The sequence below is a fragment of the Cottoperca gobio genome, chromosome 16 (assembly GCF_900634415.1).
Source record: "Cottoperca gobio chromosome 16, fCotGob3.1, whole genome shotgun sequence".
Classification (NCBI taxonomy): Eukaryota; Metazoa; Chordata; class Actinopteri; order Perciformes; family Bovichtidae; genus Cottoperca; species Cottoperca gobio.
Window position 1 is genome coordinate 2,671,264 of NC_041370.1, and position 26,116 is coordinate 2,697,379.

The 26,116-nt window shown below is 43.2% G+C and overlaps 1 protein-coding gene across 1 annotated transcript; it reads right to left on the reverse strand.

Moving 5' to 3' along the window:
• fam131bb (family with sequence similarity 131 member Bb) lies at positions 1 to 26,116 on the reverse strand. Its single transcript, XM_029452107.1, is given in 9 exon segments — positions 1 to 1,099; positions 2,969 to 3,229; positions 4,057 to 4,367; positions 6,080 to 6,200; positions 6,202 to 6,221; positions 6,352 to 6,576; positions 8,480 to 8,582; positions 12,016 to 12,053; positions 25,921 to 26,116. Coding segments are annotated over 9 exon segments (1,323 nt in total). The 5' UTR covers positions 25,949 to 26,116; the 3' UTR covers positions 1 to 883.

Genomic DNA, 26,116 nt, shown 5'->3' on the forward strand with positions numbered 1-26,116 from the left:
TCTATACAGTGGCGTATAGTACAGGTACTCCATAGTGCTCTGAAGGAACATGCATACAGAGAGACAGCAGGAAGCACTCTATCTTACAGTACAATCCTTATCTGTGCAGGTTCGTGTGTGCAGTCAGCAGGACGGGTCCCTGGTTGTGCCTCGGGCATCTTGGTGCCACTAAATGTATTTTAAGAGGGTTAATCTGCATTTCACTGAAACGCTGACATGTTCTGAGCCTACTTTTACTAACACGTGACACTGTTTGGATCGCCTTTTATAAAGTATACTGCGCGTGTTCGATGCAACAGAGAAATGAATTGGATTAAACACTAATATGTCGAGTAACAGCTGTAAACAGAGTAGTTCTCCCAGAGGAAAACGGTTATATCTTATCATACACTTATACATAGATTAGTTCTTCCTTTTTGTTTTGCTTTATTACAAAATTATTCTTATTATAATGTCCTATTATGATAGATTTTCATTGTTATTATCAGACGATGACAGGGTCGAGTTGCTTGTCTTCATAAAAAGCATGCACGTTTTATTTCCCCTCCTCTTCCTCTCAACATGGTTTCATTTTCCTGGTGGAAATGTCTCGCTCAGTCGCTCCTCTTCCTCCTCCTTCAGTTCCGCTCCTGCTCAATGACCTTTGGGATGTAAGGCTTACGAAGAAATAGGTGTCCTTTGTTGCGTCAGCTCTTGTCTCATTGTGAGTCCACCTCCGAAATCTGTTTCTCACCCGTTTTTGAAGAATTCATCTCGCAACCAAAAGAGTTGTGTGTTTGATACCTGAAAAGGAACCGATTAATATATATATATTGTATTATTACTCATCCCTCACCGACTCCCCGGTCAGTTTGTAATAAGGAGTCTTTTCATGGCCAGGTGCTCAGTTGGTTGCCAGGGAAGCGGCCGGGCCGTGCCCCTCCTCCTCCTCCTTCTCCAGCGTCTGAACGAGGCTGGAGGTGACATCCGAGGACTTCCGCTCTGTGATTGGCTCTGCCGGCGGTTGCCCCGGACTACTGCCACCGGAGGCATCCCCTTGATGCCTGGGCGGAGTCAACGAGGCAAACTCCGGCTCCATGCACAGCGCCATCTCGTCCTCCTGAGCAGGACAGACGCACAGAAGATCCAGTAAACATTACTAATAAAGAACAGAACAAGGTTTAATCACATTAAGTCTTATATTGATATTAATTACTGCAAACTGACTCCCAAAGATGTATTGACTGATTTCCCATCTTTCAGGCAACCAGCAGAGTATGAACATCGACTGGGAAAGACTTCCCAGATGTGCTTGATGATGCAGATGTGGTGGCCATTAGTGTTGGCTTGTTGAATCTTAGTCACAAACTGTTTTTAACTTTTAGACTTTAAGGTCCTCCTCCTTGTATACAAAGCTCTAAACGGAACCGCACCACGTTACACTGCCAACTCTCTAATCAACTATGTGCCCCCAAGAACATTACGATCATCCACTACTGGTTTATCAAATGTTCCCAGAAACATCCAAAAGAAAATCAGGGATGCAACCTTTTGCAATTATGCACCAAAACTATGGAACACTTTACCTGCAGACATTAGGGAGGCAAGCTCGCTCAATATCTTCAACAGTAAACTGAAGACATATCTCTTTACTTTAGCCTTTTAATAGTGATATTTTATATCTCTTTACTTTAGCCTTTTAATAGTGATATTTTATATCTCTTTACTTTAGCCTTTTAATAGTGATATTTTATATCTCTTTACTTTAGCCTTTTAATAGTGATATTTTATATCTCTTTACTTTCCAATGTTATTTTAATTCTGCTATTTTATAATATATTAATTCTGCTATTTTATACTATTTTAATTCTGCTATTTTATAATATATTAATTCTGCTATTTTATAATATATTAATTCTGCTATTTTATAATATATTAATTCTGCTATTTTATACTATTTTAATTCTGCTAGTTTATATTATATTAATTCTGCTATTTTATATTATATTAATTCTGCTATTTTATATTATATTAATTCTGCTATTTTATAATATATTAATCTGCTATTTTATACTATTTTAATTCTGCTATTTTATACTATTTTAATTCTGCTATTTTATACTATTTTAATTATGCTAGTTTATAATATATTAATCTGCTATTTTATACTATTTTAATTCTGCTATTTCATACTATTTTTAATGCTACTTCAGACTCATGTACATCAACACTGTGATTATTGTTCTGTAAATGCTCTTATTCTGTCCTTGTACTAATTGTTATGTTTTTGCTGTGAAGCACTTTGTGCTGCAATTCTTGTATGAAAGGTGCTATACAAATAAAGATTATTATTATTATTATGTTGACACAAATGTCTGAGTCGATGCTGAAAAGCTTCATGCATCTCCATAAAGTTGGGACACACACACACACACACACACAAGAAATGGTCACAATTGAAGCAACAGAGGTCTGGATCCTACAATACCCATAATGCACCTCATGAGCATCTTTACTGCATTCATGTGGTTGAAATATTTAGAGTTTAGGAGTTAAAGAAACACGGTGAATGGAAACACTTACACCAAACTTTCCAGTTTCATCTCTATTTATATTTCTAAGGTTTTTACAGAGGAGTTTATTCATAAATCATTTATAGCCTAAATAATACAACATTTGATTCCTAAAAAACAGGACAAAAATGTATTGTTTTAAATGGCTGTTTTACTGTTGTATATATAATATAAAAAGAGAAATCTAAAATCATCTAATATGTCAATTAAATTAAACAAGAATTATGAATTTATACAGAAAAGTGTGCAAATTAGCACATATTTAATAGGAAAATGCCTCATTTGCATATTTCAGAAAACTTGTAATACAAGAAAAGAATTGTCTTAAATAAGTTATCAAGTAGTGAAATCTACTAATAGTTTTCACCCTGTAGTGTCTTTATCGCAGATTAAACATTATAAATATGTAATCTAACCGTGATCTCCTCCTCCTCCTGCTGCTCCAGTAGTGGGGAGTGCTCTGTTCCCATATCCTCTGCAGAGGGAACGCAGAGGCTCGGCTCCACCACCGCCGCCACACCCATGTAGCCTCCGGCGTCCATGGGATAGGTCTCCATCGGCCCCGTGTTCCACAGATCCACCAGCGGTGGGCGAGCCGGGTGCACCAGACTGTGGATGGTGCTGTTGGGCGTCACTTGCAAAGAGTGGTTGGCACTGTGCAGCCTGTGCTCCAGCGACTGGAGGAGGAGGAGGAGGAGGAGGAGGAGGAGGAGGAGGAGGAAGAGGAAGAGGAAGAGGACAATGTGAACAATTCTGCTTTTCTTTGTGCACAGAGATTCAGGCTTGTCATTTCATTTTTGTTTTATATTTGTGCTGATTTTATCATTTCCAGAAGAATTTACTCGAACTAATTCCTAGAAATCAATTTCTGGAAATGTCTTCTTATAAACCAATTTGCAATTTTTCTTTCATCATCTTCCAGACAAGTGTTTACTTCAGAGTGTATTGCAAGTTAAATGAATAAACAAGAGAAGATAACTCAGAGATGTACGTTTGCTTGTAGCTGACCTGCTCTGCTCTGGAGTTTACACTATCTGAGTACACTATGAGGACATTAGTGTTCAGTTGGAGACAAACGTTACTTGTAATTATTACCAAATTACATTCTGCTTTCCAGGAATCTTATTAATAATTTAGTGTCAGTTCAGTTTCTTTCTAGGAAATGATAGGAAACTATGGAGCTGTAAAATAAAGTGTTTTTATTACATTACATTTATAATAACGTTCTTTTCAGCTGAGTGACTTTCTAGTTTTGCGAGAGCTTGTGTTGATGCATTCACACACACACAACCTCACAAACATTTGACCTCCATCGACAGAGCGAGTTACTGGACCTGCTGCTAAAAGGTTTTATGGGCCTGGAAGTTTCACAGCTTTCTGAGGACAAACAGGATCATGTGTTGTAACATTAAAATACCTTAAATCTGAGTTACACGCTTTGCTTCTGCTCATGTTTATGCATGCTTGCACCTTGTATCTGACAGGGTACAAGGTGAGACTCCACCTGTTGTTGCTGGTACTGCAGGAGCTGCTGTTGCTGGTAGTGCTGGATCTGTTGGATCTGCTGCAGCTGTTGAAGTTGATTCTGCTGCTGGAGAGTTAACTGCTGCTGCTGCTGCTGCGACAGGAAGCGAGCCGCCGCCTGCCCGTCGTACCCATCGTTCCCCACAACGTAGGAGCCGGCAGGAGAAGACACCACGCCGGAGGAGTCGTTGTTGATCGGCTCCCAGGCGTCAGAGGAGGAGAGGCAGTAGTGGCCCTGGGCGACGTATGTGTGAGGCCACACCTCTGCTGAGGAGTGGTGCAATATCTGATCTGGAAGGAAGGAAAAAGGGCAGCAGCTGCTATTAGAGGTGCAGGTGGAGGTAACTGGGAGATGCTAGGATAGAGGTGTGGTCACATGTTAGTAGCAACATTAACAGCTGTTGCTCTAATGAACCTGTAATTGTGTTTGTGTGATACGGTTTCAGCCGTTATCATCAAATGAAGAAGAGTTTGAAGTGCAGCAGATTAAATCAGTACTTGGATCTGCTGAACAGAAGAAGGAGCTTTGACTGGGAGATAAATGCAGAAACGTACTGAGTGCAGATGAAACGTCCACTTTGACTGAATAAGTGTTGTGACAGTTGCTCTCCTTGACGTACTGAACACAGTTTGAACTCTGGCACAGCTTCCACTGTTGATTCCTCACAGTGCAGACGCAGCCTCCATGTTTTGCTCTTTTGTCTTTCTCTCCAGAGGAAAGGTTTAAATTGGACTCGAGAGTAAACGCAGCCGCACACGTTCACCCTGAGAGTTTATACAAAAACAAATGATGGGATAGTTTGATGCAGCGTCATATCCTACGGATCAATCTGCTTTGGTGCTCGTATAAAAAGCAGTAAGAGAAATTAAAATGGAAAAATAAGTCCAAGAAACATAAATAATAAATGTGCAACAGTCTTTATCTTATAATCAACCTCAGTCTAACTTCATGAGATGTTTGCTGTGGAATAATCTACAGATGCAGCGTTTACCTTCCAACAGTCCATGTTGAAAAATGTGAAGTGAATAATGAGCTTCGCCTGCAGCCAGGAGGACATGGAACAGTGTGTGCTCATTACTAAGCAACATGACACATGCTTTACTGCAAGCTGCTTATCTGCACCCACACACTCCCATCCGACTGCTGCTTCAGTGCTATAAGTATATAATAACATATATTAAATATAAACTATTGTACATTATTCCATTAAATGCTAAAGGTGGAGAGTAAGTACATTTACTTCTGACTAACGTGCAGTTTAGAGATACATTTATTTATATAGTTATAGTTACAAACTTTGATCGGTTGGATAAAATATGAGTTATATTTAATGACCCAACTGTACATAACGTAGAAAAGATTATCATTACTGAACCCTGCATACACAGTGCTTATTAGGAAATAATAATATAATGTAACAACACTGACACGGGTCTTTCTGCTGCAGGACGAGCGCCTTGAACTTTAAGTACATCTTGCTTCACTGAACTAGGAGGGTGACGTGTTTCAGAAACATTGTTGCTATATTGTCTTAACATCCCGACAGCGATCAATAAATCAAACGCTCTGACTGTAAGTCGACCTGCCTGCACTCTGCTGTGCACTTATTGAGCTTCCACGAGCAGCTGTGAGCACTTATACCAGCCATGTTTGTTGTTTACGTTCATTAAGATAATTGTGCAGGAGTGGCTTTGGAGGGAGGCCTGTAGTGACGGGCTGTCAGTGTTGTTAACTTGTGGAGCTCGTGCTGCTGCGTCTGTAATGTTACCTCCTTTAAGAAACATATCTTAATACTTCCTCCACCACAGCTGTGTGACACATATTCTTATAGTCTGTTGTTATTCCTTTTTTAAATACCATTTAGCTTTAATTAGTTTTAATTTTAAATTCTAATGACAATTATCTTAATGAACTTGTGATAATGACAATTGTCTTCATGTAGAGATTGTTCTGCAACACAAGCCCCGTAGAGTCATATTTGTAGTTCTTTGTAGTCCTTTACCTCGACTGGAGATGCTCTCCTGGTTGACTTCACTCAGATGAGCCACGCTGCCCTGGTTGGAGCCCGACCGCGTGCTCTCTCCATCCATCGATGTCCAGGCCATGAGCGTCGCCTCCGAGATCGGCAAACTGCTGCAGGATACCTGAGGTCAAGAAAGGACAAGCTTTGTGACGACCTTCATTATATTTAACTAGCTGAATAAATCCCCCAAAGTGAGGTGAGGGGCATCATTCTGCTGATGCCAGTGAACCGGCTCTGTGTGTGTTTCCAACCTGCAGTGAAGCGAGCCTCCTTCTCTCCTTCACTGAGGTCGCTGTAGGCGTCGCTCTCCAGCCGCCGCTCCTTTTCGCGCTCCTCGGTGCTGATGCGGGGCATGGGGACGCCCCCTGCACCCACCGTCGTCATGCCCCAGTTCTGCCATTCAATCATGTGAGCGACACGACCCTGGGCCATGCCTGTGGGCTTGGTCACTCTCTCCTTCATAGTGCGGCTCACACCTGGTGGTGCAGAGGGCGTGGGACAGAAGGAGGGGGAAGGAGGATCGCAAGAGTGTGAAGTTAAATTAAAAAAAGAAGATGAAGGAAAGATGGAGGAGGAAGTGAAGCAGCAGGGTTGTTGTTTGGAGATAAAGTGGAGAATGGACAAACAGAAAGAAAGGGGAGAAGCACACATGAGACGGACATGTTATCATCACGTGTGGGATTGTTGTTCGTCAGGGATGCTGAGATGGGATGGCTTGTGGATCTATGGATGTCCGAGTAGGATTAGACTGAACTGGTGGACAGTTCCTGTTGTTCTTTATATTTCTACCATAGAGGCTGACCTGGAACAAATATATAGATACGTATGATTATAGTTTTGTCCCATTTAAAAAAAGAAATATATGTAAATTTAAATTAATAATTATATATTTATATTTATATATATATATAAGTATATATATTATTATTATTATTAATATTATTGATAATAATATGAATAATCAAATACCTATGGCTGTGCAATAATTCAATGATGATTAATCTATTAAAACTATTCAAATATAAATTAAATATATAAATAAAGTCCATTATCGTCTTTCAATGGAATCGTATTGTGATGAAATCATATGTGGACATATCGTGATGCACAATTATGGCGTCTAAATGTATAATAACAAGCACATAGTAACTCAAATATTTCTAAAAGTATAATCAAACTCAGTTAAATCAAACTATTGTCTTAATCTGATTACTCTGTATTTGTTTGACAAAGTCCGTGTAAATCTGGAAATATTTATTACTTTTTTTCACTTTAAACTGTTTTCTAATTTTGCAATTACGTTTTGTATTAAATAAGAAAATACTTTTAATTTGCCAAGTATTTAATTAACTAATAGATTTTGCCATGTGGTTATTTCATAGACTATCAATTTATTGAATTACCAGATAATATGAAATGACCTACGGTATAGTGTTTTATAAATATGGATTATTGGCAGCTTTAACTAAGATAAACCAGTCGAGTCCAATCCCATCACATGTAGTTTAATGAGGGTCCTCATGAACATGTCAGGGGGATAGCTAAATGACGAAGGGTTGCGACGGTGATGTTCATGTGTTTAATGAGACTCATTGTCTGCATGGGGCTACAAGGAGGACAATAGATGCGTCTTGTCTGAAGCTGCATCATGGGATGGAATGGGTTTATTGGGGTGAGGTGACTGTGTGGCATGAGTAATGAGAGGTTGGCTTGTTGACATAATCGCTTTCACACCTCTGCTAAGCTGCGCTGGGTAAGCAGAAAACTCCTCGCTGTCTGTCTGAGAACTTGACTCTGCAGAACATTCATCTTTTAAAAAATAAATTAATATCCTGTTACCACGGGGACACCAGCTGATCTCTGCGTGATGGCTGTGCTCCATATTTCATGTGACCAACACATGATGGCACGTACTGTAAGTCTCTGGTTGTTTGATTCTCTCTGAGTGATGAATAAATCACAAGACAAATCTGTACCACCCCACACAGTGCAGCAGCTGCTCTGCACTGCAATGCACTGCACTCAAATAAACTGCACAAAATAACAGAAAGACTGCACTGCACTGTGTTCAACACGCTTCAAAACATCCATACTTATACTACACAGGTTCACAACCACTTAACATAAAGAACTACACTTCCCACTCACCTTTTCCTTAGAGCAACAAGCTGTGTGATGATGCACTTTGTGTGTGAGTTGTGTTTGTCAGGCGGAATTAATTCCATCAATGGCCCACGAGGAGCCATTGACGAGTGTTATTAGGGTGTGAAGAGGAAGTGATTCAGGGAAACCCGTTTTCGGGTACCATGCTGACTCTAGCACCCGCTAAGGGCCGAGCCAGCATGGGGTCAGTTTACCAGTTACAGCACAGACACACACCTGACACACCTGACAGAGAAGCATTAGCCAGAGCCCCGATGCCATAGGCATTTGAGTTCCTCTTGTGCCGAGGCAGGATTGACGTGGTGTCTTCCATAGACAGCTAGAGGGAGAGAAGAGAGAGGAATGGAGGAGGGGGGGAACAAGTGTGCAGAAAAGGATAGTATGGGAAGTGTGACGGTGCACACGAAGACATCGGGACAGTGTGTGTTAGAGAGGGGTGAGTGGAGAGAAGTGATGGAGATGTTGGGTTAATACAAAAGATCAAATCTGCATTTCCCAAATCCTGATGCTAAGTTCACTTTTTTATTCTGCACCAATTCTGTGCCTGACTACCGTGCACCACTACGATAAACCGAAAGGGATCGACTGTAAGGCCGAGGTCGAGGGAAGGTCGTGAGGGGGGGAGAGAGAGCTAATGGCTAAAGGGTGAGTTGAATCAAAAGAGGTGAGAGAAGAAGTAGACGAGGGAATGGTGTCACAACACTTACATTGATTCCTTCCCATGAAAAATCTGAACGTCCATGCTGAGGAAGAGAAATATAGGAGGAGGGGGGGATGGGGAAAGAAGGAGCGGGAAAGAGTGAGAGAGTGACAGGACAGAGAGGACATTGACGTGCATGGGAGGGGGAGGAGAGAGGAGAGGGGGGGGTTGTACATCGGACATGCAGAGGAAGAGAAATTAAGATCGGGGCAGAAGAGAGACAGATACACAGGATTTTCCAGGAAGGCAAGAGTCAAGGACCGGAATGAGAGGGAGAAGGGGGGGGGGGGGGATTAAACAGGGATCAGTATATTTGCTTGGTTGTGTATAGCAGAGTGAAAACGCTGCGGATGAATGAGTCGCCGCTCCGGTTACATGTGCTGCCAAAAAACACTGAAAGCCAGCGGAAGAAGCGAGTGTGAGTGAGAGAGATGTCAGCGCTGCGTTGAACTTTATCTGATGCTGCATGTAGACAGGGGACTGGGGCTATCAGGAGGAAGGGGAGTGTGTGTGTGTGTGTGTGTGTGTGTGTGTGTGTGTGTGTGTGTGTGTGTGTGTGTGTGTGTGTGTGTGTGTGTGTGTGTGTGTGTTGTCAGATGCTGGGGGACAAAGCAGATAAGCAGCATTCCTCTCTATCAGACTCTACCTGGACCGGGGACACAGGTGGGGATATGTTTTCACCTTCCTGACGATCTGCAGGGCCCCAACATATATAACACATTTAATATATATACTCTCCACGTGTTTGTTCGGTAGATATGAACCTGGAGCCAGCAGCTGTTGAGCTCCACACAAAACGTGGAAACAGCTTCACTCTTTCCAAAGGCAACAAAATCTGCCTTTCATCACCTCTGACGCTCCCTGATTAACACGGAATATCTTGTTTGCTTAATCCGTACAAAAACCTTCAGGACGTTTCCCTGCCCAGAACAGAGATAGTCTGGCATATAGACTCCATACAAACGTCAGTTTTTGCACAGATTAAACCAACATGGAATTGTAGTGTGTTAATTTGTGAGTTTTACAGATTATGTTAGATTATGTTACAGAGCCAGGCTAGCTGTTTCCCCCTGTCTTTATGCTAAGCTACGCTAACCAGCGGCTCACTGTAGCTTCATTTTCACTGAAGAGACACGAGAGTGGTTTCAATCTTCTCGTCTAATTCTCTGCAAGAAAGTAAATATTTCACAAAATGTCAAACTATTGCTCAGGTCTTATGATGACTTGAATACATGTAGTTTAGAATGATCAGTTAAATGTTATTTAATGCTGACATAATGAGCGAGCGACTACCAGGGTGGTGCTCACTATCTGCATGATGTACCAGCTCGTGTTCATCGATATCAGCCTCTTCTCGTTCATTTCTTCACTCCTTCTTTTTCTTGTAATTCTATTCTTTGCTCTTCGACTCCCTCACTCTCTTTCTTCCTCACCCTCACAGCAGGGGGTCTGATGAGAGATTTAACACACTCGAGTGGTAGAGCTGGCCCCTTCAAGCAGCTTTTACTGTGTTGCTTTCATCAGCCCTGACAACTCTAGTGTGTGTGTGTGTGTGTGTGTGTGTGTGTGTGTGTGTGTGTGTGTGTGTGTGTGTGTTGTGTGTGTGTGTGTGTGTGTGTGTGTGTGTGTGTGTGTGTGTGTGTGTATACGTGAGTTAGTTTATTCCCTCTCTGTTGGACCGAAGGCCTTTCTGGGGCATGATGCATAAATAAATGATGGAATCAGTCCGCAGTGCATTTGGTGAAAAAGTAGAGTTCTCTACATTTTAGTCCAAAATGGTTCCCTCTCCTGTGTCCTGTCGCAGGGGGATCAGCTTCAGAGCACGGGATCAGTAAAGCAGCAGGAGAGGAGAGGAGTGAGAGGATGAGAGGAAGGAGAAGAGCAGAGGAGATGAAGGAGAAGAGGAGAGAGAGGAAGGAGAAGAGGAGAGGAGAGGAGTGAGAGGAAGGAGGAGAAGAGAGGAGAGGGGAGGGGAAGGAGAAGAGGAGAGGAGAGGAAGGAGAAGAGGAGAGGCGAGGCGAGAGGCGAGGAGAGGAGTGAGAGGAAGGAGGAGAAGAGAGGAGAGAGGAGGGGAAGGAGAGGAGAGGAGAGAGAGGAGAAGAGGAGAGGAGAGGAGAGGAGAGGAAGGAGGAGATGAGAGGAAAGAGAAGAGTAGAGGAGAGAGAGGAGAAGAGGAGAGAGAGGAGAGGAGAGGAAGGAGGAGATGAGAGGAAGGAGAAGATGAGAGGAGAGAGAGGAGAAGAGGAGAGGAGAGGAGAGGAAGGAGGAGATGAGAGGAGAGAGAGGAGAAGAGGAGAGGAGAGGAGAGGAGAGGAAGGAGGAGATGAGAGGAAGGAGAAGAGGAGAGGAGAGGACATGAAGGATAGGAGAGGAGAGAGAGGAGAAGAGGAGAGGAAAGGAGAGGAGAGGAGATGAGAGGAGAGGAGAGGAAGGAGGAAATGAGAGGAAAGAGAAGAGGAGAGGAGAGAGAGGAGAGAGAGGAGAAGAGGAGAGGAGAGGAGAGGAGATGAGAGGAAGGAGAAGAGGAGAGGAGAGAGAGGAGAAGAGGAGAGGAGAGGAGAGGAGAGGAGAGGAGAGGAGAGGAGAGGAGAGGAGAGGAAGGAGGAGATGAGAGGAAGAGAAGAGGAGAGGAGAGGAGAGGAGAGGAGAGGAGAGGAGAGGAGACAGAATGATGCTTCTGCTCTTTTGCTTTGAACTGAGCAGCGGTTTTCTGATGGACATCAAGCAACAGACGTCATAGCAACAGCAGCGAGCCGACAGAACCAGCCATTGTTCCAACTACACCCCCCCCCCCCACCACCATCTCACGAGCGGGGAGGTGAAGTGGAAGTTAAGCGACTGACATTGACATGATGTGTGCGCTACTTCACTAATCTACGAGCGTAAGCACCTTGAGTTACAGAGAGCTAGTGGGGTGAGCTGCTGCAGCTCATCATGTAGCTGCCTGTGAAACTGGGCTTTAAATCAGCAGCCATGTTGGCTCCTCAGGTGGAGCAGTCCACTGTCAGAGGAAGTCAACAAGAAGGGTGAGCCAGAGGGACTGAAGACTTACCTGCTCCCCATCCTTCTGGACTGGCACGCTATCTCCCGCTGAGAGCAGGGTAAAGGAAGAGAGAACAGAGAGAGAGAAGAGAGGAGGGAAACTCATTTAACTCAATTCTCAATTACATCCCACAAAATGTATTTTCTCTCATGTCTACGTCACTTTCCCTATCCCATAATATCAAAGTCTCTATATTCACGTTTCTATTTTTCACCCTTTATTTTGAAAAGCTTTTTCTAACACTCCCTTCTAAAAGAACAACAAACACACAAACAACACTTTCACAGTAATGTGTACTAAGCAAGGTTCATAGGGTGACGTGTCATAAGAACAGGCACATGCGTCCACACATTCATGAACACACACACACACACACACACACACACACACAACCTCATGCCCTTCGTGCCAAATTAAATAAAAAACTGTGGCTAAAGCAAGCGAGAGAGATGCTGGTCACAGCTAAATAAAATAAAGATAAATACATTAAATAAAAAAACAAATAATAACATTTTATAAAACACCAAAATATTAGTTAATGACATTTTCAGCAACTGGATTAGAGGTTCCATGAAATAAAGCAGATTACCCCAAAAACTAATTATTCTTAAATTATACAGACTATTAATGAGGAATACAGGATACAAAGGGGGGGGGGTGTTCCTGTCTTCCCAACAAAGTGCAATGCATTTATTGTTTGCCGTTATTGGTATTGTTAGTAAAAGGTTGTGAGCTTTGAAGTATATGTGATATAGTGTAAGCACATGTGATATATTGTAAGCACATGTGATATAGTGTACGCACATGTGATATAGTGTACGGTAAGCACATGTGATATATTGTAAGCACATGTGATATAGTGTAAGCACATGTGATATAGTGTAAGCACATGTGATATAGTGTAAGCACATGTGATATAGTGTAAGCACATGTGATATATTGTAAGCACATGTGATATAGTGTAAGCACATGTGATATAGTGTAAGCACATGTGATATAGTGTAAGCACATGTGATATATTGTAAGCACATGTGATATAGTGTAAGCACATGTGATATAGTGTAAGCACATGTGATATAGTGTAAGCACATGTGATATAGTGTAAGCACATGTGATATAGTGTAAGCACATGTGATATAGTGTAAGCACATGTGATATAGTGTACGCACATGTGATATAGTGTAAGCACATGTGATATAGTGTAAGCACATGTGATATAGTGTACGCACATGTGATATAGTGTAAGCACATGTGATATAGTGTAAGCACATGTGATATATTGTAAGCACATGTGATATAGTGTAAGCACATGTGATATATTGTAAGCACATGTGATATAGTGTAAGCACATGTGATATATTGTAAGCACATGTGATATAGTGTAAGCACATGTGATATAGTGTAAGCACATGTGATATAGTGTAAGCACATGTGATATAGTGTAAGCACATGTGATATAGTGTAAGCACATGTGATATAGTGTAAGCACATGTGATATAGTGTAAGCACATGTGATATAGTGTAAGCACATGTGATATAGTGTAAGCACATGTGATATAGTGTAAGCACATGTGATATAGTGTAAGCACATGTGATATAGTGTAAGCACATGTGATATAGTGTAAGCACATGTGATATAGTGTAAGCACATGTGATATAGTGTAAGCACATGTGATATAGTGTAAGCACATGTGATATAGTGTACGCACATGTGATATAGTGTAAGCACATGTGATATAGTGTAAGCACATGTGATATAGTGTAAGCACATGTGATATAGTGTAAGCACATGTGATATAGTGTAAGCACATGTGATATAGTGTAAGCACATGTGATATAGTGTAAGCACATGTGATATAGTGTAAGCACATGTGATATAGTGTAAGCACATGTGATATATTGTAAGCACATGTGATATAGTGTAAGCACATGTGATATAGTGTAAGCACATGTGATATAGTGTAAGCACATGTGATATATTGTAAGCACATGTGATATATTGTAAGCACATGTGATATAGTGTAAGCACATGTGATATAGTGTACGCACATGTGATATAGTGTAAGCACATGTGATATAGTGTAAGCACATGTGATATAGTGTAAGCACATGTGATATAGTGTAAGCACATGTGATCTATTGTAAGCACATGTGATATAGTGTAAGCACATGTGATATAGTGTAAGCACATGTGATATAGTTGTAAGCCACATGTGATATAGTGTAAGCAATGTGATATAGTGTAAGCACATGTGATATAGTGTAAGCACATGTGATATAGTGTAACCACATGTGATATAGTGTAACCACATGTGATATAGTGTACTCACATGTGATATATTGTAACCACACCACATGTGATATATTGTAACCACATGTGATATAGTGTAAGCACATGTGATATAGTGTAACCACATGTGATATAGTGTAACCAATGTGATATAGTGTAACCACATGTGATATATTGTAACCACATGTGATATAGTGTAAGCACATGTGATATAGTGTTAGCACATGTGATATAGTGTAACCACATGTGATATATTGTAAGCATATGTGTGGTCAAGGTTTCTGCAAAAAAACTTCCCCAAAGGAAAGCAAATGAATGCAGTCCAAACCATATGCATAACACTTCCTAATTCTAATTTACAACCTGTATTTAATGTTTGATCCATTTATAAATATACCATACCACCTCAGCGAAGGCCAAATGCCCAATGGGAACAAAAGTGAAAAATAATTCATGTATACGCTCCATAATTCGGATCTGTGGTGGAAAGTAACGAAGTACATTTACTGTACTTAAGTACAACTTTGAGGTACTTGAGTATTTACATTTTATGCTACTTTATACTTCTACTCGTCTCCAATTTGGAAGCAAACATACTTTTACTCCTCTACATTTATTTGACAACATTAGTTACTTTGCAGGTTCATAATATTAATACAAAATATAAAACAATTGAATTATGACATAGTATTACTGATTGAGATACTGGCAGTATACAAAGTCGTTAAAGTTAGTGCCACCTGCAGCTGCAACATTAAACTGATGAACACATTAATGGATCACTAATTATAACCCAGTGATTTCATATATATTATTCTGCATAATGAATACTTTTAGTTTTAGTACTTTAAGTATATTTTGATGCTGATACTTTTGTACTTCATGCACCTCTGCTCTTAGGGAATAAAGTTTTGCCTTTTATACGAGACTTAACTTCATCCAGAAGAATATGCAGATTGGTGATATTATGAAACATCAGCCCCTTTTAATTCATCTACACTTACACTTCTAATGTCTCCAGCCCACCACCTGCACATCACCACCAGGAGTTTCCATCAACCACCTGCAGGCTGTACTCCGGGGGATCGTCTGTCTCTCCTTAATGAACTTCCTCTACATGTAAATCATTTAACTTCAGGTGATAATGCACTACAAAGTGGCAGATCATACACAAAGCCATCCGCCCGGCACACTTCAGATGAGGGAGTCATCTGAAATAGACGCTCTCTGTTGGATAAATGAACGTTATTATCCCTCCTCTTTCCTGGCTGTCCAAATCCTAATTAAAACATTGGTTTAATTAGAGCGACAGTAGTGGTAATGGAGTTTAAACACAGCTCCAGTCTCTAGGTACCTGCTCTCTGTATCAGAGGGTCTGTATGTACAACCGTCAGATGTGCTCCCTCCTGTATCAGCACTCTGTGTGTCTCTCTATGTGTGTGTGTGTGTGTGTGTGGGTGTGTGTGTGTGTGTGCCTTTCTTGAGCCAATCATGCTTTTCACAGCTGCATTTGGCAATCAAGAGTGAGTCCTCGGCAGCTCTGAGAAAGAGAGTTGTTGGCTCTCTGGATGTCCAGTGATGTCTGTGACCCACTGACCCAGTGATTCAGAGACATCAGCTCCATTCTGTCTCTGTTGGGCTCTCAGATATTACCCTCCCTCTGAACTCCATCCAGTCGCATCAGATCACTGCCAGGGCAGGAGACGAGGGACAGACTTCATTTCAGAAATTGACCCTCTTTACACTCACAGGGAAGGGTGTGCCAACTACAATTCAGGACCGCCTCGCTTCATTTGTACAGTTAATGCAACACTCAAACCTGGGATTTTCTCATTTCAGTGGTCTTCAGTTGTAAAGATTGTACAAGTATCATTATCTCTAATACGTCAGAGGAGGTACTTCCAGAAGGGATCGAGTGTTTTATTTCCCTTTTAGTTCGACCCAGTTTCCCTCAACCCACTTTGTGTATTCCTCCTGTAGGTAGTGTTCCTTGTGTTTCCCTAAATACCTCTGAACATACACAGAAGGTACATGAAGTCCCTGTATGTATAAATAGTTGATTTGTACATTACCAGGGTACATTTACCTTAAAGGGACAAACCGCCGATTTTATGTGTCACAGTCAATTTCCCAGCCACAGGGTGTACTGCACAGCCTCTAAAACATCACACACAAATATCTGCTTGGAGACTGCAGTACACATCTTTCAGCCAAAACGTGTCTTACAAATTGGAGGTGTTGAGTTTAAGACATGACCGTTTACAGGAGGTGAAAGATGCTTTAGCAATACTAAACAGCGAGAGTTCCTTTATTAGATATTTGTCTGAAACTGGTAAAATGTCCAAAATCAATATCAACAAGTGTCCATGGCACCCTGTGTACGAGGGGCTAAGTCTTTGCCGCGTCTGCAGCTGAGCAAACATTTCTTTTTGAGAAGCTGACGGTTGGTCAGCGGAAATTTCTCTCACTTTCTTTGCCCTATAGAAGGCTGAAATTTGTCATGGAGGTCAAATGCGTGTGTGGCTGCACAAGCGTGTGTATGCACGAGTGTGTGGATGCATGATGAGCGTGTGGATGCATGATGAGCGTGTGGATGCATGAGGAGCGTGTGGATGCATGAGGAGCGTGTGTATGCACGAGTGTGTGGATGCATGATGAGCGTGTGGATGCATGATGAGTGTGTGGATGCATGAGGAGCGTGTGGATGCATGAGGAGCGTGTGTATGCATGATGAGCGTGTGGATGCATGATGAGCGTGTGGATGCATGAGGAGCGTGTGTATGCACGAGTGTGTGGATGCATGATGAGCGTGTGGATGCATGATGAGTGTGTGGATGCATGAGTGTGTGGATGCATGATGAGCGTGTGGATGCATGATGAGCGTGTGGATGCATGATGAGTGTGTGGATGCATGATGAGTGTGTGGATGCATGAGTGTGTGGATGCATGAGGAGTGTGTGGATGCATGATGAGCGTGTGGATGCATGATGAGCGTGTGGATGCATGATGAGTGTGTGGATGCATGAGTGTGTGGATGCATGATGAGCGTGTGGATGCATGATGAGCGTGTGGATGCATGATGAGCGTGTGGATGCATGATGAGTGTGTGGATGCATGAGTGTGTGGATGCATGATGAGCGTGTGGATGCATGATGAGTGTGTGGATGCATGAGTGTGTGGATGCATGATGAGCGTGTGGATGCATGATGAGTGTGTGGATGCATGAGTGTGTGGATGCATGATGAGCGTGTGGATGCATGATGAGTGTGTGGATGCATGAGTGTGGGGATGCATGATGAGCGTGTGGATGCATGATGAGTGTGTGGATGCATGAGCGTGTGGATGCATGAGTGTGTGGATGCATGATGAGCGTGTGGATGCATGATGAGTGTGTGGATGCATGAGTGTGGGGATGCATGATGAGCGTGTGGATGCATGATGAGTGTGTGGATGCATGAGCGTGTGGATGCATGATGAGCGTGTGGATGCATGATGAGCGTGTGGATGCATGATGAGTGTGTGGATGCATGATGAGTGTGTGGATGCATGAGGAGTGTGTGGATGCATGATGAGTGTGTGGATGCATGATGAGCATGTGGATGCATGATGAGTGTGTGGATGCATGAGGAGTGTGTGAATGCATGAGGAGTGTGTGGATGCATGATGAGTGTGTGGATGCATGAGGAGTGTGTGGATGCATGATGAGTGTGTGGATGCATGATGAGTGTGTGGATGCATGATGAGTGTGTGGATGCATGATGAGTGTGTGGATGCATGAGGAGTGTGTGGATGCATGATGAGCGTGTGGATGCATGATGAGTGTGTGGATGCATGAGGAGTGTGTGGATGCATGATGAGCGTGTGGATGCATGATGAGTGTGTGGATGCATGAGGAGTGTGTGGATGCATGATGAGCGTGTGGATGCATGATGAGCGTGTGGATGCATGATGAGTGTGTGGATGCATGAGGAGTGTGTGGATGCATGAGGAGTGTGTGGATGCATGATGAGCGTGTGGATGCATGATGAGTGTGTGGATGCATGAGGAGTGTGTGGATGCATGATGAGCGTGTGGATGCATGATGAGCGTGTGGATGCATGATGAGTGTGTGGATGCATGAGGAGTGTGTGGATGCATGATGAGCGTGTGGATGCATGCACATACGTGGTCGCAGCTATTGCAAATTTGGGCTTGTTGTCATGGTTTAGGGTTTTTGTTATAATTTGTTTCCTGTTTTAGTTTGAAAGTCTCTCTCCTCTTGTGTCTTGTCTTTTTTACTTCCTGTCTTTTTCCCTCCGTTTTATTAGTTAATTATTATCACGTAGATATAAATGATTTGCACTCTTCATTGAAGTCATTTAACTCTGCCTGTTGCCTCATCAGTTTTACAGCTTTTGGGTCTAAACCTACATCCCTGAAATGAAAAGCAGTGTTTCATTGTGAGAATATTTCTTCCTGTGAAATTCAATTTAGGCTGTTTTGGAAACACAGTGTTTACTTAAAGCAATTTAGCTTGTGACAGATTAAAATACACAATTCAAGGGCAAATCCCAGCCCCAACAAATGCGAGCTACACTGCCAATTGTTGTTTTTACACTCTAAGCGTTTTCCCAGTGATTCAGCTGTACACAGTACCCTCTGCTCTGCTGCAAATCCACCTTTTTTGCTATTAAACTGTGAGAGACTGTGAGGAAGCAGCAACTACTCTGGATCAGCTGGTCACCCAACACAATGCAAACATTTCGTAGAAATATAGAAACTACTTTGCATCAGGACTTGTCATTGTCGTAGGGTGGATACATTAATATTCCGGTGCTGCTTTCACTATTAAAAATGAACTCTGTGTGACCTCAGAAGGATGAGTCATGCTTGTTTGATTTTTGGCACTGTGGAGTGTGGTGTGAGGTGGTTACTTATGGGCTGATATCACTTAGACAGAGAGATGTCTTCTTTTCTGCCTGGGCGGGAGAGAGTGTCCCAGATTTCTTCCCCATCTGGGTTAAATATCTGCCCTGCAAACACAAACTGTACGTGAACATATATGCACAGCCACATAGATCGGGCCTACAGCAACACACAGTATGAAACACACACTGCTCCCTCTCTTCCTCTGCATCCCTCAGCCTCATTTGGCCAATTAGTAGATTAGCAGTCACTCTACCACCCAACATGAATCACAATATGGCTCAAGAGTTTTCTGGACTGCAGCAGTGCAAACTACCAAGGGAAGCCCTGCAGTCTCTACACAGCAATGAACCAGACACATTCAGTACAGTGTACATATGTAGCTGCAACAAGGGTTTGATTTCTATATCATGCTGTCAGAGTTCAGAGTATCTGTATAGATGATCGGTCAGTAGTCATTGTCGAGGATCTCAGTGGTTTCTTAAGCTGTGCCACGCTTTGTATTTCTGCACCCGGGTAAGTGATGCTCTTGAGCTGTCAGCAGCACAGTAAGCGGATGCGTAAATCTGCTCTTGAGGAGTCAGGCAGGATCCCTCGTTGAGGAAACAACAACAGGGCACATGACCAGAGCTCTGAGCTAGCTTTTCTTCCCCTGCCGTTCGCCATCCTCCCCCGCACATACAGCGGTGTAGCCCTGGATACCCCCCTGCGGTCATAGGGGAGCCAGGCTTAGCTCAGCCAAGGAGAAGGAGCGAGAAGGAGTCAGGGAGGGCGGGGAGATGGAGGAGAGAAAAAGAGGGAGCAGCGCGGCCGTGCGTAACGAACAACCAAAGATCTGCAGCCGCTGCACTGTCAACTCCAGCTCTGGCTGTAGTGGCTTGACGGCTCCAGCTGAAGTGGGAAGCCTTTGAGAGTCATCTGTCTTTCTGTACTCCCAGTGCCCTGCAACAGCAGCACTACACAACCAGAGGGGCTTGGTGCTTGTTTACCATAACAGCTGCAGTAAGGCTGGTTGCCATGACGGGGCACCGGCTTGGAGAGCAGCTCTATGCAGCAATATGTGCAGATGTCGAATCACTGAGCTCCAGACTTCAGCAGGAACACAGCTGAGGACCACAGCCCATATGATGGAGAGTGTGATCGAGGAAAATAGAGCCAAGTGTGTCTCAGGACATAATCCAGGCGCTCTGACATACAGACACTGAAGCACAGCAGGAGGTAGAATACTGCCATTTAGTTTGTGAAATGGCATTCCCAATCCACATGCCCCTGGCCTGACACGCCTCATTAATATGTTCAGGCATGAATGTGCAGACCTCCATCCCTGATGCAGGGTAAACAGGTTAGAGCAGTAACAGTCGACTGTCTTCCCTACAAATCTACAGCAGCATCATCAATCTGATTACTTCCATAAGCATCCTAATGGTCTGCGAAGTATATGATGAATATTTAAAACTGGAACAGAAGAAATGCTGTCTGAATGTGTCCAGAGGAAGAAAACCTGCGGTGAAGTGTACAGCAGACAGCATGTTGTTTTTATTCTTACTCCTTGTTATTCAAAGGAGCTTTTGAGAACATGACATTTTTACTTCCCCACTACTGAAGTGGTTTGTATACAGATAACACACACACACACACACACACACACACACACACACACACACACACAAGGATCAAATTGTTGAGATGAAATTCTCTCTTTCACAGCATTATGTTTCAATTTCGTAACACACTCTGTGGCTGAGTCACATTGTTTACAGAAACGCCTGCCATCATGAGCCCACACACAAGCCTCTTACTTCTGCCACATACAGGCTGAAAATGATACGTACGGGGGCACACACACACACACACACACACGTACACGTACGGGGCGGCAGGAGCTCAGTCCGTAGGGACTGGAGGGTCACAGGGTCCTGAATGGACCGAGTATGGAGTGTGGACTGGTACCAGTTCACCTCCTGGGCACTGCTGAGGTGTCCTTGAGCTCTGCACCCCCACACTGCTCCCCGCTGATAATAGAATAGCTGCACACTTCTCCGGATACTAGGAGGGGTTAAATGCAGAGCCTAAATGTGTGTGTGATTAAAAGAGGATACCATTTCCATACACACTCATGTACATTTTAATCATATCCAGAAACAAGGCACACAGTAGAGAATATGACGCAGAGGCATAAATCTGTAGGTTAAGACCCTATGCTATATGAAGCCTTGGGTGTACACACACACACACACACACACACACACACACACACACACACACACACATACACACACAGATAAGGGTCACCAGGTCCCCCCGTTGTCTCTGAGGCACTACATCACTGAGTCATTCACCTTGGATGTGTGCAAGTGTACAAGACTTTTCCAGCCTGGACAGAAGCCAATCAATCAGCCTCCGCCTCAGTGGGACAGATTTGAGGCCAAATGTGGGACTTCAGTTGTTGACCACGTGTGAGGGAAGGCGTGTTGTTAGCGGGGACAAACATAGTGAACACAGAACGACTGCATCAGGGAACACTTGTTATTTATAGAACTTATTTGCTGCTCCCTGCCCAGTCGCACTGTTGTATACTGTATATGTTTATGTGTTTATATATATATATATATATATATATATATATATATATAACCTTTGCTCTAGGCTACTTGGGAGAAGCCAAACACGGATTGTCAGCGAGGTGGAGAATAAAGTCGATCCATCCATCAAAGCAGTGAAGCAGCCGCGGCGCCTATATTATATTTACACCCACACATGGGCCCATATGAGAGGCGGATGTAAACTGGAGGTCATTCACAGAACACATGCATACGACACATGCATACACGTGAACATACAGACGCACATTCTGCAGCTGGATACTGTTTGAGTTTATTTATATACAATACAAAATTATGTATTTTTTTCAGTATCTTAAGAAATAGAAACTTATTGTCATAGTATTTTTCTTCTATTTTTGTTAATTGAACATATTTTTATGGTATCTTTTCATATTTTATTGATTTTTTCTTCTTTTTGATAGTTATATTTTTGTAATACCTTTAATATTACATATTTTATCTTATGCACAAATACACCAAAGCAAATTGTTTGTATGTGAGAAACTTACTTGGCAATAAACCGGATTCTCATTCTTACTAAAGACGTTAAGAACACAAGCCGCTGTACAAGAACTTAACACATATTAAATCTCAAATGGGCAACATTATGATTTAAATGAGAAACTGCTCAAAGAACAAGCTAACAAGATTATGAATATGACCACACATTTGATGCCAGCTCTCAGCACGAGCCACTCTGTGCTATAAACACATTTACATAAAGACAAAAACACACACACATAATCTGCTCTTAGTGCTTCTGAATCAGTAAGTGGTGTGTCAGCAGTGGCAAAGCGAACTTCGAGAAAGTGAAGAGGGAGGCAGCACACCCAGATGAGTCGTCATAATGTCCCACATTCATATCTATAACTTCCCTACTGCAGCCTGACCCATAGCAGCTATCTGCACACGATGATGCAGCGATGAATGTGTCCAGCACTCACAGGTAGAGTGTGGCCTGGTGACTGCAAACAGAGAAATGCTTCTGATGCGTAGCTTCAGGCATAATAATTAGTCGAATGTCACACTCTACATCTGGAAATGCATCACGACGTTGTGACAGCGGGAATGAAGCGTGCACGAGCTGTGTGCTGCACACACGAGCTGACAAACATACAGTCTGTAGTTATTTTGCAGTAGATCTCGTTGCCTTTTCCCCGCTGATGAGATGAAGAAGAATGAGCACCTCCCATCGGCTGCTTCTCAAGGCCGTTTGCTCTCTGAAGGGGTGATGGATGCAGAAATCTACTGTGCATCAGTGTGTCTTCACCCTAACCGTGATGGTGAGGGGCGGCTGGGCCAAAGCAGATGTTAAAAGGGTCGGTTTAAAACACGACCCTCAATGATACAGAATTTATTTACAGGATCAAACCGGCTCCATCGTGGCCTCCTGGTCTGTGTTTACATCAATGAGGCCTGGTGTTAAAGAGTCGGGGTTGATGGACAAAGTTTCCCTGATTGTTAATGTGATGATGGCGACCATAGTATCGGGGTTACCCATCCATGTTACACCCCCGCTGCCACGGAAACAGTTCTTCCTCGGCCCATGATCAAATCTTTGCATAACGTGAGATGTTGCTAACAATATCCAATATCAGAGACAGACAGACAGACAGACAGACAGGCAGGCAGGCAGGCATTACCTCACTGGCGGAGGTGCACATGGGAGTTAGCTTTCAGGGATTTCTGCCAGGAATCTCCTCAGGTATAGGCAACAAAACTACTTGGTTCGGTTTAAAATAGACCTTTTCTTGGCAGAAATCCCTGAAGACTGACTTCTCTCATGTGCGGTGGAGCTTCTGATCGAGGGAACACGTCTCACTGGGGTTTCTGTTGTTAACGTGAAACAAATGCACGACTGTTTTTGTTTTTCTTGCGTCTCATAACTGGACAAAAACTGCATTTTGTTGACAATAAATGATCCGATCCACACTGTCTGCCTGCAACATTTGTCACTAAGAAGATGCCACGATAGTGTCTTCTGTGTGATAATCACGTTATCGACTTATCGTACGATATAGGGACATGACCTTGATCATTTTTGGCGACCTCGATATTGCCCTTTGTGTTTGTTTACATAAGAATATAACATTTTAATAAACATGAAGCCAGAATGAACTGCAGTATAACACTGACTTCATTTATCGTTTTCTTTGAGTGGTTTTATTTCATTACTTTTATATTTGAATACTTTTCTCTATTGGCTATTTAAAAGGGTGTGGTTATATTATCATTATATTGGCATTAAATGGTCTTAAAATGACATTTATCACAATTATCCTGGGACACTTTATCATCCAACAAACAGCTATCATAAAGTCTTCAGTATGTACGTGCTCGACCTGCTGGGCTCTGTAGTGCACAGAGGCATGAGTTCTGCCACACTACAGCATTGTGTGGGTACAAACAGATATCAGAGCACACTCCCAGATATGATGGAGCTGGGAGAGATAGTGTTACCGGAGGGCAGACAGATACATCAGGGCTACTCCCGCACAGATCCTGCTCCTCCTGTTGATCTCTGCTTGGCAGCATGGACTGCAGTTGAGAAGGCCGATCAATGGCACACACTCAAACCATTGTGACCCAGGATAAACACAACCACGCCTGTCGACTGCTGCTGCTCCTGATGCTCAGACGCACGAGCTGCTTCTCTGTTTATTTACACATTCATGTTAGATGTCAGTGCACGCAGCTCGTGATGACGTGTGTCTATAAGTAGGTCTACACTCTCCACGACATGTGACTGACAACAGCGTGCTCTGGATGTGCATTTTTCACAGCTCTTCACTTATCACAGATTTGAAACTGTTACTGGAGCTGCCTTATTGAAATGTTTTATAAAAAGGAGCGTCAGTATTCAGATTAATGTGGCACCTTTCCAAAGCCTGGTGTCCTCCTCAATAACATTACTCCCAGCAGCAGCTGCAGTCGCTGGGCTTTGTCAGGTCTCTTGTCCTGACCTGAGTGTTGACAGAGGACCTCCTCTGCTGCTGTGCAATGTGTCAAATACTGTAACACTGTTCCTGCTGTATTCAGTTCACAGCTGCCCTCCTAACTGTGTCATGTACCGTAGCACTCGTATGTTCTAGATATATTTAACATCCTCATGCACGCTGGAGATCCAGTCTGTAACCTGGCTTTGACATCCATGACCCCTGCAAAGGTTAAGCATGTTTCAGAGTGACTTAAATGTGTGTTCAGACCCATGCTTTCAACATGTTTAGAGCTTGACATGCTAAGTGCTTCATTAATATTTAACACCTGAGGAAGTCTGTGTTTGTTACCATTCGAGCGTGATTCATGCTACATACATGCAGGACCTGACTATGCACTGCAACATATTTGAACTACAATCATCCTAACCAAATATTGTTCTTCGTACAACCCCTCCCAGTCTTTCCCCATGTAGCGGCAGTCCTTAAAATGTCATCTATGAGTTTATTCAGGAGGGTTCTCACCTGAAAACTCTCAACAATCCCGCACACACTCGCCTGCACGTATTCCCCCCTCCCTCTCCCCATCGCCATCCGTCCGTCTCCCCTCCTCCCTGCCTGCCTGCACTGAAATTCTTCCTCTGCTGCTCGTTTCTTTATCCCCCTCTATCCCTGTTATTCGTGCAAATAATAACAAACTGTGCATACACCCCTGATGGCATTATCCCTTGTCTCTTTCTCCACTCCAAGCACTATTACAGCGTTTCCCTCTCTCTCCTCTCCATCCCGCTCTGCCTCCTACTCACACACACATATACATACTGACAAACAGCATCACAAATCAAGAGATGGGAGGAGGAAGGGAGGGAGGGGAGAGGGGAGGTGGGGGATGCAACCACACACACACAGTAGCACATTTGAACACATATTGTCTCTGACATCTTGCCTGTATGCTGTGTATACCGGCTTCTGTGACCAGATATCTTGCTTATACCCTGCGCTGAAAGAGAAGCAAACACCTCACACACACATATATATGTAAAGCCTGTCCATGCATAGTCTCCACACACAAGCCCTCGCTCCCGCAGCACCCCCATCCTCCTTCTCATCCTCCCCCCGCCCCCCCCATCCAAACCCCCCTCTAGCCCGCAATGAGAGAGGGAAGAGAAGCGGGGCTTACTCAGTGTCCTGGAGCCGATGCATCCCATGGTGTATTCACAAAGGCCCTGGATACAAGCGTGGAAGTGTTACCCAGACACCGTGCATTCTCCCTCTTCCTCCTGCGACTCTCTCTTTCTCTCGGCTCTAGCTTCTTTTTCTTGCTCTCCTGTGCTCTCCCTTTTCTATCTCCCTCCTGCGCTTGCTCGATCACTCGC